Source organism: Eschscholzia californica, unplaced genomic scaffold, assembly GCF_041429995.1.
Source record: "Eschscholzia californica isolate CP2 unplaced genomic scaffold, dmEscCali1.0.p SCAF_6, whole genome shotgun sequence".
NCBI lineage: Eukaryota > Viridiplantae > Streptophyta > Magnoliopsida > Ranunculales > Papaveraceae > Eschscholzia > Eschscholzia californica.
Window position 1 is genome coordinate 38857824 of NW_028238483.1, and position 13834 is coordinate 38871657.

At 33.9% G+C, this 13834-nt stretch overlaps 1 protein-coding gene across 2 annotated transcripts; it reads right to left on the reverse strand.

The window, feature by feature from the left end:
- Positions 1-5156: 5156 nt before the first annotated feature.
- LOC147534628 (metal-nicotianamine transporter YSL2-like) lies at positions 5157-9258 on the reverse strand. 2 transcript variants are annotated; one of them, XM_086645344.1, is made up of 8 exons: positions 8268-9258; positions 7773-8182; positions 7502-7674; positions 7109-7206; positions 6879-7013; positions 6601-6790; positions 6353-6467; positions 5157-6178 (listed from the first exon to the last, which is right to left on the reverse strand). In XM_086645344.1, the coding sequence occupies exons 2-8, from the start codon at positions 8146-8148 to the stop codon at positions 5253-5255; spliced, it is 2013 nt and encodes a 670-aa protein (XP_086501470.1). In that variant the 5' UTR covers positions 8149-8182; positions 8268-9258; the 3' UTR covers positions 5157-5252. The 2 variants fall into 2 exon arrangements, with proteins under 2 accessions (XP_086501470.1, XP_086501471.1); XM_086645345.1 differs by having other exon boundaries at positions 6601-6772; positions 8268-9174.
- Between the last annotated feature and the right edge of the window lie 4576 nt (positions 9259-13834).

Genomic DNA, 13834 nt, shown 5'->3' on the forward strand with positions numbered 1-13834 from the left:
AACAACTCAGTTTAAAAATCTCAACACGTTTCTCTCTCTCTTTGAACTATCTTGTGTTTACAAAATATCAATTCCAGGTATGTCATTAATATCAAAGTCTTAATTTATATTGTTATTTCAAATATATGGTAGTGTTCTTCCTTCAAAACTAAAACTTGAACATAATAATGATAGTATTAACTTGGACAAATTGTTACTTGATTGTTGACAAAAGTTGATACTGGTCATTTTCAGTTTACTCTAGTTCTTACTTGTCCCTGTGCACATGTTATAACCTAACAACAAACAGAGTGGATTGATATTTTCATCGGTCATTTACAAATTTCATATAACCAATATTAACATGATTCTTTACTTAGAGTTGATCACAGTCTTTAAATATCTAAGTAAGTCCTTACCAAATTCAACTTAGAATATAAAGAATTTTAGATCATTGAAAGGTTCAATCAAAGAATTGCTACTTCCAAGTAACAACTTATAAAATAAATAACAACGCTGGTTCTTGATAACACAAATAGACATAGAGAGAGAGTAATGAAATTATGAAAAATAACAACCTGGGTTTTGTAATAATTGAACCTTGTAATAATTGAACCTGTTCTTGAAGTTTTCAAGTTCTTTAGTTCTGTGTTCAATGAGGGCAACCAAAGCTTCTTCCTCCTGTTGATTCTTGTTATGATTATAAGAAGAAATAATATAAATTTTGGGAAAGAGAATACAAGAAGGAAGAAACAAAAACAATAGTATTCATTTAATTTCTGTGTTTGCAAAGAGTTTCATAGTTTTTAGAGAGAGAGAGAATGTTGTAGAGAGAGATAGAGTTGTTTGGAATTTGGAGGTCTGATTTCATATTCATATTAATATCATTTCTAAATTATTTTTGGAAAACTCAAATCTTTAGAGAGAACTAAAAAATCCATCATAGATAATCCCAAAAGCAAAAAAAGAAAAGAATGATAACTAAAATGGCATCCAGTGTTACATAATTATTGATGGGGAAGGTTTGAAATAAATTATGCAATAGTATAAATATACTTTTTATTAATTACTATACTTTATAAGATGGATTTTCTGTTTAACTTTCTTACTCACTGATCATTTGAATTTGTATTGCTTATGAGTTCTCTATTCTACTTAGTACTAGATTATTTCATGGTGGTGGTAGTACTAATAATAGTTCAGAGTTCTTTATGTCTCTTTTGTTGTTTAGGTTTTGATTTCATTCTTGTTTAGGTTTTGATTTTGTAAAGAGCAAATTTTGTATATGGCTTGTTTTAGTATTCAGGTCAACCAAATCACATGTAAGATGATTCTTACCTAGCATGGACCAACATATACAATTCATTTTCATATATCTTTATTTCATTATGTACTTCATTTCTTAATTTTTATAACTATTTGGTTTAGTTCGGTTAACGGTGTAAAATGCTTACGCGAAAATTGCGCTTAAGGGTTGCGTGTATGATGATGATTATCATCATATATGCATACTGGAGTCATCGTCGTAGAAGAAATGCAGATCTCAATAGAATGCCTCATATTAATCGAGACCAAGAGAGAACAAGTGTCTTAAAGAGGATGTATTTAGAGAGTGACCGCTATTGTCATGAACAACTGCGAATGAAACGAGGTCCGTTTCAACGTCTGTGTGCTTGGTTGCGTGGTTATGGGTTAGTTGACAAACGCCATGTAAAGGTAGAAGAACAAGTAGCTATCTTTTTGAATATTGTTGGCCATGACCAACGTAATCGCAATTCAGTTCCTCAATTCATTCGATCGGGAGAAACTGTGAGTAGGTATTTCCACTTAGTTTTAACATCCGTACTTAGACTCTACAAAGATATTGTGAAACCAGCAACAATAACAAACTCTCCTACAGACAGAAGTCGTCGAAAATCTTGGCATGATAACTTCAAGGTTAGTTTAGAATATGAAATTAACTGATCTAGTTAAATTTTATTTACTTAAATAGTTTTAATTGACATTATGTGATATCATATAGGATGTTGTTGGTGCAATTGATGGTACACACATCAGAGCAAATGTTCCAATCAAGGACCAACCTAGATATCGAAATAGGAAGGGTTTCATTTCTCAAAATGTTCTTGTAGCGTGTGGATTTGATATGAAATTTCATTACGTACTTGCCGGATGGGAAGGGTCTGCTCATGATGGTCGTCTATTAAGATGTGCAGTCAGTCGTTCTGGACGAAAACTAACTGTTCCAATAGGTAGATAGTTTGATTTAGTTGTATATTAAATGAAAGATACTACTGAAGTTTTACGTTACTAATAATAATCATAATGAACCACGTCCATGTAGGCAAATATTATCTTGCTGATGCGGGATTTCCTCTTGTACCTGGATTCCTCACACCATACCGTGGTACTAGATATCATCTTAAGGATCACGCTGGTCATCGTCCCCAAACACCCAAAGAGTTATTTAATTATTATCATTCATCATTGCGCAATGTTGTAGAAAGAACTATAGGGTTGTTGAAGAAAAGATTTGCATATTTGCGAAATTCTCCATTCCACGACATCGACACACAAGCTAAAATAGTAATGTAGGACAACTATTTGAGTCATTTTTAAGCTTTTACGAAAAATGTCTTTTTAGTTTAATGAAGTATAATGTTACCAATAATATTTTATAGAAAAATAATTTAGTAAATAAATATTTTTCTATATGCCAGACAAACAACGAAAACTAACAACATGAGAAAAATAACTTTATTTTCTTCGGTGACCCAAACAGTAGAAAATTTAGAAAATGTTTCAAGGAATCAAATTCTAGATGAAAATGTTTCTCCGAGAAACACTTTCTCTTATTTTTTTTCCTTTCCCTAACTTGGAATCAAACACACCCTTGGTGTTATTAAATTGGGTTATTTTCATTTTAACCCCCTATTTCTGACCAACTCACGGTTTTGGCTCTTATAATTGTCCGGCAGCAATATTTTTTTGGGAAGTTTTATAAGACCTCCCCAATTTTGTTAAAAGGCCTCCCCGTGAACCATTTTACTTGCTAAATTATCACTGAGGGGAGGCCTTTTAACAAAAATAAGGGGGCCTTATAAAATCTCCCTATTTTTTTTTAAACATCTATTTCTCACCTTATCTCTCTTTTTCTCCTTCATTTCATTACTTCTCACCTCCAATTCATCTTTCCCTCTCTCCACTTCATCATTCTTCTCTCGTAAAAGGTCGTCGGTCGGAGTGGCAACATTCAACTCAAAAAAAGAAGAACGATTTTTTTTTAATGGGTTGAAATTCGTCGGATGGGCAGAGAAGAATGATGAGATGACGAGAGAAAGAGATGAAGTGGAGGTGAGAAGTGATGAAATGGAGGAGAGAATAAGAGATGAGGTGGAAATAGATGTTTTACAAAAAAATGTTTAATTTCATTTTGGCCCCTAAGGATAACTTTGGAAAAATTGAATTTTCTTTTGCATTTGGTGTTCGAATCGATATGTCGGACACTTAAAGGGGTCAAACAGTGAGTTGATCGATTTGGGGTCAAAAGTGGATTAAAAAAAATTTGGCCGGTTAGTGATACTGTCCGCTTTGGCCCACCTGGGCCTCACGATTTTAAAAGGCCTCACTAGGGACGGGTGTTTAACTTCTTAAGAGGAGCACCACACTCCCTCTCACCACCAATGTGGGATTGTTGCCACAACATTTTCCTATTTGGACTTGTTTTTTGGACTTTTCATTGAAAAATTTGTGCCTAAAGGGGTGATGCCCATGGTGTTTTATTGGTGGTAGCGGACCATGACCCCTTGGTCTAAGCCAGCTGATATTTTCAGCCCTTTGGGTCTCCACTCGCCACTAATCGTATTTTCTGCGTGTCTATTTAAGTAGGTCGTTTCGAGGTCGCCACCCACGGTTATTGAACACTTCTCACCACATATATAAAGTCTACTTCCTCAGATTTTTCGCATACTCCAAGAGCTTTTACCTACTTGAACAGATATCTCCTCAAATTGAAATCAAGAACACTTGTTTCATCTTGCATCATCAAAAATAAAACTTTGTTTATTATACAAATCATCAATTTATTTACATTTATTGCCCTATGTAACAGAGAGAACCGAACCCTTCACAACAATGTTGATTGCTCGGACGACATTCATCAATTAAAAACAATGAATTATCATTCTCCGTCTCTAAATTTGCAGCATCCTGAGAAGTTTTTATGCTAAGATGACAAAAGTTTCATACACATTTTTTTTTTTTGTTAAAGGATACACATGAGGTTATACCTTGGCAAGGGAAAGAATGGATTAAGAAAGAATCCACAACCCATCTTCAAATATCAAACCAGAAGCAACTCTAGGAATCAATATAGCTGCCTTCCTGTTGCCGAATTTCTGCCATAAAAATACAACCAAGCTTCCAACACATATATCAACAGCAAAATTTGTCGCAACAAGAAATGGGACTGCCTTAGCCATAGGTAGAGGAACCCATGCCATTTTCCGATCTTCGGTGGACAAAGATCTTTCGACAAGTTAGATAAAACAGCAAAAACAAAATCTGTAGCAAAGCTGCAAACAATGGTGAGGAAGTGCAGAAAAACCTTCAATACCAAGAATCGTCATATTTCGATAAATTATAGCATAACGAGCTTTAAATTCTCCGTTTGGGTTTCCAATATCAAATGCCCTGTAGAAGAGAAAAAAAATGTAAGAAGAGCTACCACACATCATACCCGTTGTTGTTTATGCCCTATATGAATGCTCAAACTTGGTTACTGTAGGCATTGCCTTTAAAGAAACATGGTCGTATTTAATTGACCAAGTCAAGCTTGTAAAATAGATTGCCTTTAACACGTTTGGGCATTCCCTACAAAATCTCCCTTCTACAAATATCTGATCATTGAATCAAAGTAAGTGATTTCTTTTATATGTTTGTAATCATATATGTAAATCAAGAACAATTTTTTCCTCTTTCTTTCAACTAAAAGAAAATTCTATTTATTATATAAACCATCTAAGGTTTACATTTATAAGCTTATATGTAATAAATTCTAATGGTTTGTATAAATTACACCAAAGCTCGTTCAACATTCATCAATTATAGAGCTGCTTCAGTAAGTAAGCTTCAAAGAAAATTTGCAACAATGGAAGATTATTCTTCTCTGTCCGTCATGATCTTAAGCGGCCGATTTTCGAATTAAAGACTAGTAAAATCTTTTACATTGTTCTTTGTGCGATATTCATTTTCATTTCTACAGAATTCTAATGCTAAGATGACAAAAATCTCATGCACATAGGAGGCTTTATTTTGGCAAGAGAAAGAATGGATGAAGGAAGAATCCACAACCCATCTCCACATATCAAACCAGAAGCAACTGCTGGAATCAATACAGTTGCCTTCTTGTTGTTAAATCTCTTCCACAAAAACACAACCAAGCTTCCAACACACATATCGATAGCAAAACTCGCTCCGACAAGAAATGGCACGGCCATAGCCATCGGTAGAGGAATCCATTTTCCGATCCTCGGTGGGAAAAGATCTTTTGACAAGTTAGCAAAAATTGCAAATCCAAAAAATCCATAACAAAGCTGCAAACAATGTTGAGGTAGGGCTGAAAAACCTTCCACTCCAAGAATAGCCATATTTCGATAGACAATAGCATAAGGAGCTTTGAATTCTCCGTTAGGGTTTCCGATATCGAATGCCTTGTAGAAGAGAAAGAATGTTAAAGGGGCGATCACACAACCCATAGCAGTTCCAATCGCTTGGCTTAGAAGCATAGAACGAGGTGAAGTCATTGTGAGATGTCCGGTTTTGAAATCGTGCATTAGATCAGAGGAGATCGATACTATCGCTTTAATAAGCCCACATCCTACCATCCCTGCAATCACTCCATTTTCTTTTCCAGATAAGGCAGCGATCACAAACAAAGCTACTTTTCCGTAATTATAAGCCATATTCATGTCGGTCAAACCAGCACCATAAGCATTGCAGAATCCAAGAGATGGAGCAAGAGTATAAGCGACGACTACGTAATACCATTTTAGCTGAGGGAACATGAGTGGTATTACGATGATTGAAACAATCGAGAAGAGGATATATCCGACAAATGCAACCCATAGTGGAATTGTTTCTTTCATGAAAAACTCATTTCTGTGAAGATCGTCATGTGGCTTACTTTGTTCATCTGCAACTGATGAGAGGAGGAAAACATACAGCAAAATCTATCAACAATCACATGTATACTGGAACGAATACTTCGGCAATTAGATTCTGACGTTTGTACAAATAAAAATCTATCTAAACTAACGTCCACGGAAACATAGATTTTTTTTCGACAATAAACAATCATATTGCTTGCTTTTACCTGCAGTTTGACGTTTGTCTTTGATCCTGGAATGAATACTTCGACCGGTGTAAAATAGAATCTTGAGAAAATTGTAGAGTCCATCTCCCAGGATGAGAGCAATGGAGATAAACACCTGCCCGATGACCAGAGTAATAAGGTCAGAGGTTATAGGTTGGTGGTTAAATACTTAAATTGCATAATCATCGACTAATAACAACCATGCTATATAACATTGAAAAATCGAAGCAAAATTAACATTCACGGACCTTATAACCCGTCAAACTCTTCATACTGCTCTCGGATAACTTCGCTGGGTACCATTCTCCTTTTTGGAGATGTATCAGTGGCCACATTATTCCCCACGAGAGAATTGCTCCGAAAAGCAAAGACAGGTTCACAAGATGGGAACAGATCATCCCAGCTCCAACATAAGTCATACTAAAATCGAAGAAAAAACTGTACAATCGAGTGAATTAGAAACCCAAAGTTATCAAACAAAAAGAAAGAGAGTAATCAATGAATGAAAATGCGAAGAAACACTCACGTTTGGTTCCAAGCTTTCAACCCGAAAGTAGGGAACTGTGAGAATCCACACTGTTCTCCTCCAGAGTAGAACCACTGGAAGAGACCCCATAGAAAACTTATCGAAAAGAACTTTGCAAATCCATGGACTTGCTTCCTACAGAAAAAAACAAAGTTAATTTTACTATCCAACCCAAATTCAAGAATCAAGATATGAACTAATCAAAGAGTTGTAAAGTTATTAGCAAGTACTTGGCCATGTCATCTCCTTTAGGTGTATGGAAACCATTAATGAGAACTGCAGTTGCTGTTCCGCTTGGATAAGTTAGCTTGTAGTCTATTATCATGATCTACAGAGAATCGAAGATATTCATCGATTAGCAATTAGTTTTAAAGTGGAAGTTAATCAAAGATATTCATCGACTAGCGATTAGTTTTAAAGTGGAAGTCGAATTGCAGTAAGTAAATCAATCACATCAAGAAACAAAAGGCAGAAATTTGAATGGAAAGAGTTCAATCAGGAAATTATCCAAGTATCAATCTCAAATCATAATAATCAAATCCCCCACTTAAGAACAATAACTATAATAGATAAACAAGAAATTAGACAATAACTAAAGTAGATAAACAAAGAATTATTTATACCTTTCTAAGAGGAACCAAGGCCAAAAGTCCAACAAAACTTGAAACAAATAGAAAACCAGTTATCCAACCAACCCCAAGTTCCTTATAACTCCCTGGACTATTTCCAGGAGTATCAACCCCTGCTTGTTCATATGTTCTCTTATTCAATCCCAATAGGTATGACCCAAAACCACCTGCAATCCAATAAACAAGATTAGTTGAAAATTTCAAGTTTCTAGAAAGAGAGAGAGTCAAGAGAGAGAGAGAGAGAGAGAGAGAGAGAGAGAGAGACCTCCAACAGCAATACTATAACAAGCCACAGCACAAGTTTGAATGACTGTATTCTCCTGTCTGGTAAAAGGGGTGGATACAAAACCAGCCTTATGAAGGACTTTAGTCCATGTTCTAATGAAGACATATGCCAAAAGTGCAGCAGATACATTTAGGTTTGGAATAAGACCAGTTGTGAGATTAAGCTTCATGACTATAACACTATAAATAACACCAATTATAAAGCTAGCAACTAATCCTCTAACTGTAATTTGCTTCTTCCATGGTGGAATTTTCCTTGATAAATCTTGTTCCCCTTGTTGTTCTTTTGGTTCCTCCATATCTTCTCTCTCAATTTCTTTCTTCTCTTTCAGCTCTATACCATTCATCATAGGCATAGCTCCAACTTGATAAATTTCAATAACTCCTTTTCTACATTTACCACAAGAATTATAGAACTAATTAGAGATTATGAAATTGAAATAGATCAAAATACTTTTTTGTTTTGTAATCTCACCTGGGTATTACAGAAAATGAACAACCACCAAGAATCTTCAAATGGGTTTTGTCCTATTACTCAATCCATGAATGAACTCTGCCCACAGAATAATTCAATCGACAGAGAAACCCACTGAAACCCTAGTTTTAATCCCTCAAATTCTGCACACAGTAATGGGTTGGTTTCTCTAATTGAAAACAATCATATAATCTTCAATCAAAACTGTCTTTCTCTCTGTCTAAACAGAAATCAATGAATACCCACAGAATCTCAAAATGGGTATCACTCTAATCCGATCTAATCTATAAATGTTAATAAATAAACAACTTAGAAATCAAAAACCCACCAAATTGAAGAATTTCATTGAAAGTTTTCCTTACCATCTAACTTGTACTTCACAAGCTGTACAGTTTTATGTAGTACAGAAAGAAACTCAATAGTCTTGAAAATTACTCAAGAACAACTACAAATCCTTTCAACAACTTTGACTTAGAAATTTTTGATATTTCATCTGTTCATGAAAACCCCACTTTAAATACAGAATTTCTACATCAAGGGTTGAATTTTTCTTAATTGTCAATATCAAACTGTGGGTTTAAAAAATGATTCCAATATGAGTTCATTTTCACCCATTCTATTCCATAATTGGTGGCCAAGTGGTAGTTTTACCAAATAAATACAAAAAATGGCGTGTGGATGAAACACGACTTGTCCAAGCTAGCAACTTTTTTATGAGATCTCATTTTGGCAGGATAGTGATAGAATCTTTATAATCTACTGTTTGATTTTTATAATTTTGGTAAATCAAAATAAGTAAAATTTAGATATAGATTTGTGAATATTGAATAATTAAAGCTAAGATTGTGTGGGTTTATAGAAAGAAATTTTAGAGAAATACTGTAGTATATTTCAAGAATGATTCACTTAACACTTAAGTGTATGATGTTATGATGTAATGATGACTACATCACCAAATGATACTATCATTTCCTTAACCCTAATACATTATGTAATAATAATCTCTTTTGTTTAGAATATGACGACATAATTCCTATTTTTTTTTTTAATAACATAATTCCTATTATAACGCCTAAACCCACTTTTATAACTAAGTTGTGAAGATTTCCCTATTTTCTAGAGTATTTTTTATATTGTTATATGGTTCCAATTTACATTATAATGTTATACAAACATATATTGAGGAGAATTACAATGTATTCATGTATTTTCAAGAGAGCTTAAGATTAGAGTTTAGAATCTTATAACTTGATGTGAACGTTCCACCTAGAAAGAAATTGTTTTGTATCACGATTTAGTTAAGTCACAAATTCGGGGCTTCAGAACAATCTCTTGGGTATTCAAAATAGTAGAAAAATCTTGGATGCTCCTAGCCCCTCTTCTTCTCTTCAAGAAGGTCGCTCGTGAGAATCGTCAACTAGAATATCTCCTCCCGGGCTCCCATCATCACCACAAGAAGTAGAAGAAGATCAAAGAAAATTGAAGGGTTGTCGATGACGGATGGCCACGATTCTTGTCACCGTAAAGAGAAGAAGTGGTGGTGGGTTAGGAGAAACAGAAGTTTTAATGCACACAAATATTTTGGAAGTTTTGGAAAATTTTGTTATTTTTTCAAAACATCAACCTTCTTTTACAACGAAAGTCTGTCAACTGTCATATCAGCGTGAAAAAGAAGAAGAGGGGTTGGGTGCATTCAAGATTTTCCCTCCTAAATTCTTACATGCGCCCTTAAGTTATGTTGGAAGCCCCCAACCCACGGTCTTGCCTCATCTATTCTCACTTTTTTTTTACATTGCACTTCAAGAGTGATTATATTATATGCCATGGTTTAGAGTATTTTGATTAAATCATATTTCGAATTTTAAAAAGTATATGTGAAATATAAACCAACCCACAGTGAATCAAGCCAATCTAGTAGGTTTGGATAATTTCTAATCAAGCTAATCTAGTGATTTAGTTTGGTAAAAGAACCGATAGGATAGATTTGGTCTAGTTTGAATCAGATGGTTCAGATAATATTTGAATAACTCTAATTTATATTTTAATTACATGAGATAAACTATGACACAGTTTGTCTTCCAACAAGATTCGATCTCATGACAACAAAAAATGTGCACTAAACCCGTATGTCTGGTTGGTTTATGTAACTCGTTAAAGGAGAAAGACAGTTTATGTTTAGAGAATGTTAGCAAGTATTTATTTTATTTTAATTTTTTAAATGAGAGTTGTCAATTGTGATAATTTAAGATTTGAATCTTAACAAAGTACTCTGACCATCACATTAAGTAGACAAAAGGACTCTGCATGTGACATGAACATAAAAAATATATAGAATATTTTTTTGCTAACCTAGCTAGTTATATCTCAATTATTTGCTCTGGTTAGAAATATAAAAATACAAATGGGTTTAGACTTTTTGTTTTCTTCATTTCCTAAACTATTTCGGAACACCGTTTTGCTCATTTACATTATATTATATTTCTTAGATACATCATTTGGGCAGAAGAACATTAAAGTATTCTTTTGTGTCTAGTAATCTTTATATTGAACTTAATTCTTGTAAAAATTGATATACTAAAATGCTTTTTTTCCTTGTTATATTTTCACGATTTTATATTGAAATCATGCATTTCAACTACAAGGGAGTAATTTCTCAAAAAAAAACTACAAGGGAGTGGATTGTGATAAAAGTTGATTTGTTAACTTATATATGGTTAGTTCTAAGCTCTACAAGGGAGTAGAAATGACCTATGAGCATTATCCTTTTCTGTAATAAAATAATTTAGTTTCTTTTAATAGTATAAATATATGTATACAATATTATTTTTTTTTTTTTTGTTGAACATGTATATAAATTACGGACGGAACCAGAACTTTTGTTAGCGGGGGGCCGAGATATTCTAGTCATAAACTAATTCAAAAATTTATACGCAAATAAGCCATGAAGATTTAACACAAATCAATTTCATTCCATTCCATTCAAAACTACAAACTTAAAAAATTTCAATTCCATTCAAAATATATACAATCAATTCCTCCCACTAGCCATTTGAATCGTACCTACTTAAAATACATTTTATCGACATTATTTAAACGTTTACTTACAAATATATATATACATTTATGTAATTAACTTGTAAGCACAAAGAAGAGGGTGTGTGTGAGTGAGAGAGAGATATATAGAGAGAGAGAGAGAGATTGACTATTTTTCTAACAAATTTACCTGTTCTCGATTACAATTAAAGAGACAACCGACTTTGGTTAATAATATGAAACTTTGAATGACTCGAACTAATTTTTCTTTATAATTGGAACCAATATATATATATATATATATTGGATCCAATATATATATATATATTAACAAATAGAAAAGCACTAGAAACTTATAATGTAACATACCATTGAAATAATAAAAAATTACCATTCGAAATAGAGAGGCGGTGGAAACTAAGGGCATTAGGTCATTTACTTATTGATGTCTAGGAATTCTGGTGGTGGAAAGAATTTATGTTGTGTTAGATTTATTTGAGAAAGATTAAGTTGAGTTGGCTTGGGTTGAGTTTATTTAAGAAAGAATGAGGGTTTGTTAAGTTGTTGGGTTTTAGGTAGGGCCATTAAAGGTAATGTAAAACTATATTTTAATATAATTAAATGGGCATAATTGGAATGCTTAAGGGTCAGGGGGGCCATGGCCCCTCCTGGCCCTTGAGTAGATACGTCAATATATTATATATAAGTATATATTATTTTTTGTGTTTCATCCACCATGTTTTTGTCATGGTGGGATAAGATTCTAAAGTTCAAATTTCAATGGTAAGCATCATAAAGAGAGTATGTAGTCTCGTCCCTCCTACACAATCATTCATCTCTTGCTCATTGTCTTCCTTTAGAGCCATATAGACTTTATTATTTCCACTCAAAGTAGAGCCATCACATTACATCACCTTATCAAAACACTATCAATGGTGACTTTTGAATAATGGCCCTACAAAAGTAGCCAGCTAAAAGTCATACTAATGGTTAAAATGGACCTCAAAACTTAACCCCTATCTTATTGGAATATATGTAAGAGAAGTTGGGATTCTCCCTAACTTTTGACTATTAAATCAACCAAATATGCATGTCTATCAAAGCAGTGTCTATAGTTCATTACATGGTGTGCAAAAGCCACAAGAAAAATGTCATCTCAACCTATTTACCACACAGCTCTCATACCTGCACTGTCAAGAATTAAGAAGAGCCATCAATGTTAAGTTTACTAAAAAGAGAAAACAGGAGGTTTTCCATGACGAAATTTCCCTAAACAAGGAGTGGGAAACTCTTGGAGAGGAACATTAGAAGCTTCTTAGATGCCTAACAATCATAGTCGAGAAATTACGGGCTGAATGAAAAACCATGAAATAAATTGTAGCTGATTTGGCAAAGAATATGGGAACAAAAGGTCGGCCATGAAAACTACAAAGAATGCATCGATCAATGACAAAGCGTAAGAAGCCAAGCTAAAATAATCGGGCCAATACAAAAGCTGAATCCTATATAAAGATTCCAAGTAGGCCCACCATTGTCAAATCAAAAACAATGCTGAGTTGTGGGCTATTGGGCTTGGGCTACATCTCTTTTTAAGGTTAATCAAAGCATCTTATAAAATCTCCCCAGCATCAACAATTTTGAAAGGAAAAAATCCGGGAATTCCCCGCCATCTCTTCATGCCAGAGAAGGGCGGCCAGACTACATTTGCTAGGGTCTTCATTAGAAAAATAAAGATCTTCTTCATCTAGTCTACAGTAGAGCGAAAGAGAGTTTGAGCAGAAAGAGAGAGAGAGAGAGAAATAGTAGTGGTCACTTGTCAGAGGTGGTGGTGGGAGAAGTGGAAGAACTTTTTTCTTTTATTATTATGAAGGTCATCGACAATGGCAGTATGTCATCAACCCTTCTCTGCTTTGAAGAGAAGAGGTGGTGCTAGACATCCAAGATTTTCTCACGTAAACTTTAAAATTTTTCTGAAAAATGTCAAAGACACGACCTACTTTGTATCCTTGAAATAGTTCTATTTAGCTTTTCAAGAAAAACCCATCAAGAATGTTTATTAATGTGGCTTAGTATTATTTACCGTTGTTATTTTTCTATTAGTTACTTGAAAAATGATAGATAAGATAAAATAATTAGTAAGCACGCTATTTTTTTTTTTTTTTTGAGAATTCGACTACGATTTACGTTAGTCATTACAAGACATTGATACATCACGAAGATGTAATAAGCACGACAACAGCCTAATTTAAACCAAGAATGAAAGAAGCCTAAAGTCCAACAACAAAGAGGATTAAAACCCGACAAATTATTACATTATTTACAACCTAAATTACATGGGATAAATCTTGATGGCAAACTACTTTCACCGAGACTCGATTTCATGACCTCATGGACTTAAGAGAGGTGTCCAACTACTGCGCCAAAGATTGATGGACAGTAAACAAGCTATTCCGTAACTAAACTAGGGTATAGCCCGTGCCTGTAGGGCACGAAAATTTCTATATTTATGTTATACAAAGTTATCAAATATTTTG

Coding starts and splice junctions, on each gene's coding strand:
- LOC147534628 (XM_086645344.1), bottom strand. CDS start 8,148: ATGCCTATGATGAATGGTATAGAGCTGAAAGAGAAGAAAGAAATTGAG. Junction 7,675..7,772: donor TTATAGTATTGCTGTTGGAG/GTCTCTCTCTCT, acceptor ATTGGATTGCAG/GTGGTTTTGGGTCATACCTA. Junction 7,207..7,501: donor CCTTGGTTCCTCTTAGAAAG/GTATAAATAATT, acceptor GATTCTCTGTAG/ATCATGATAATAGACTACAA.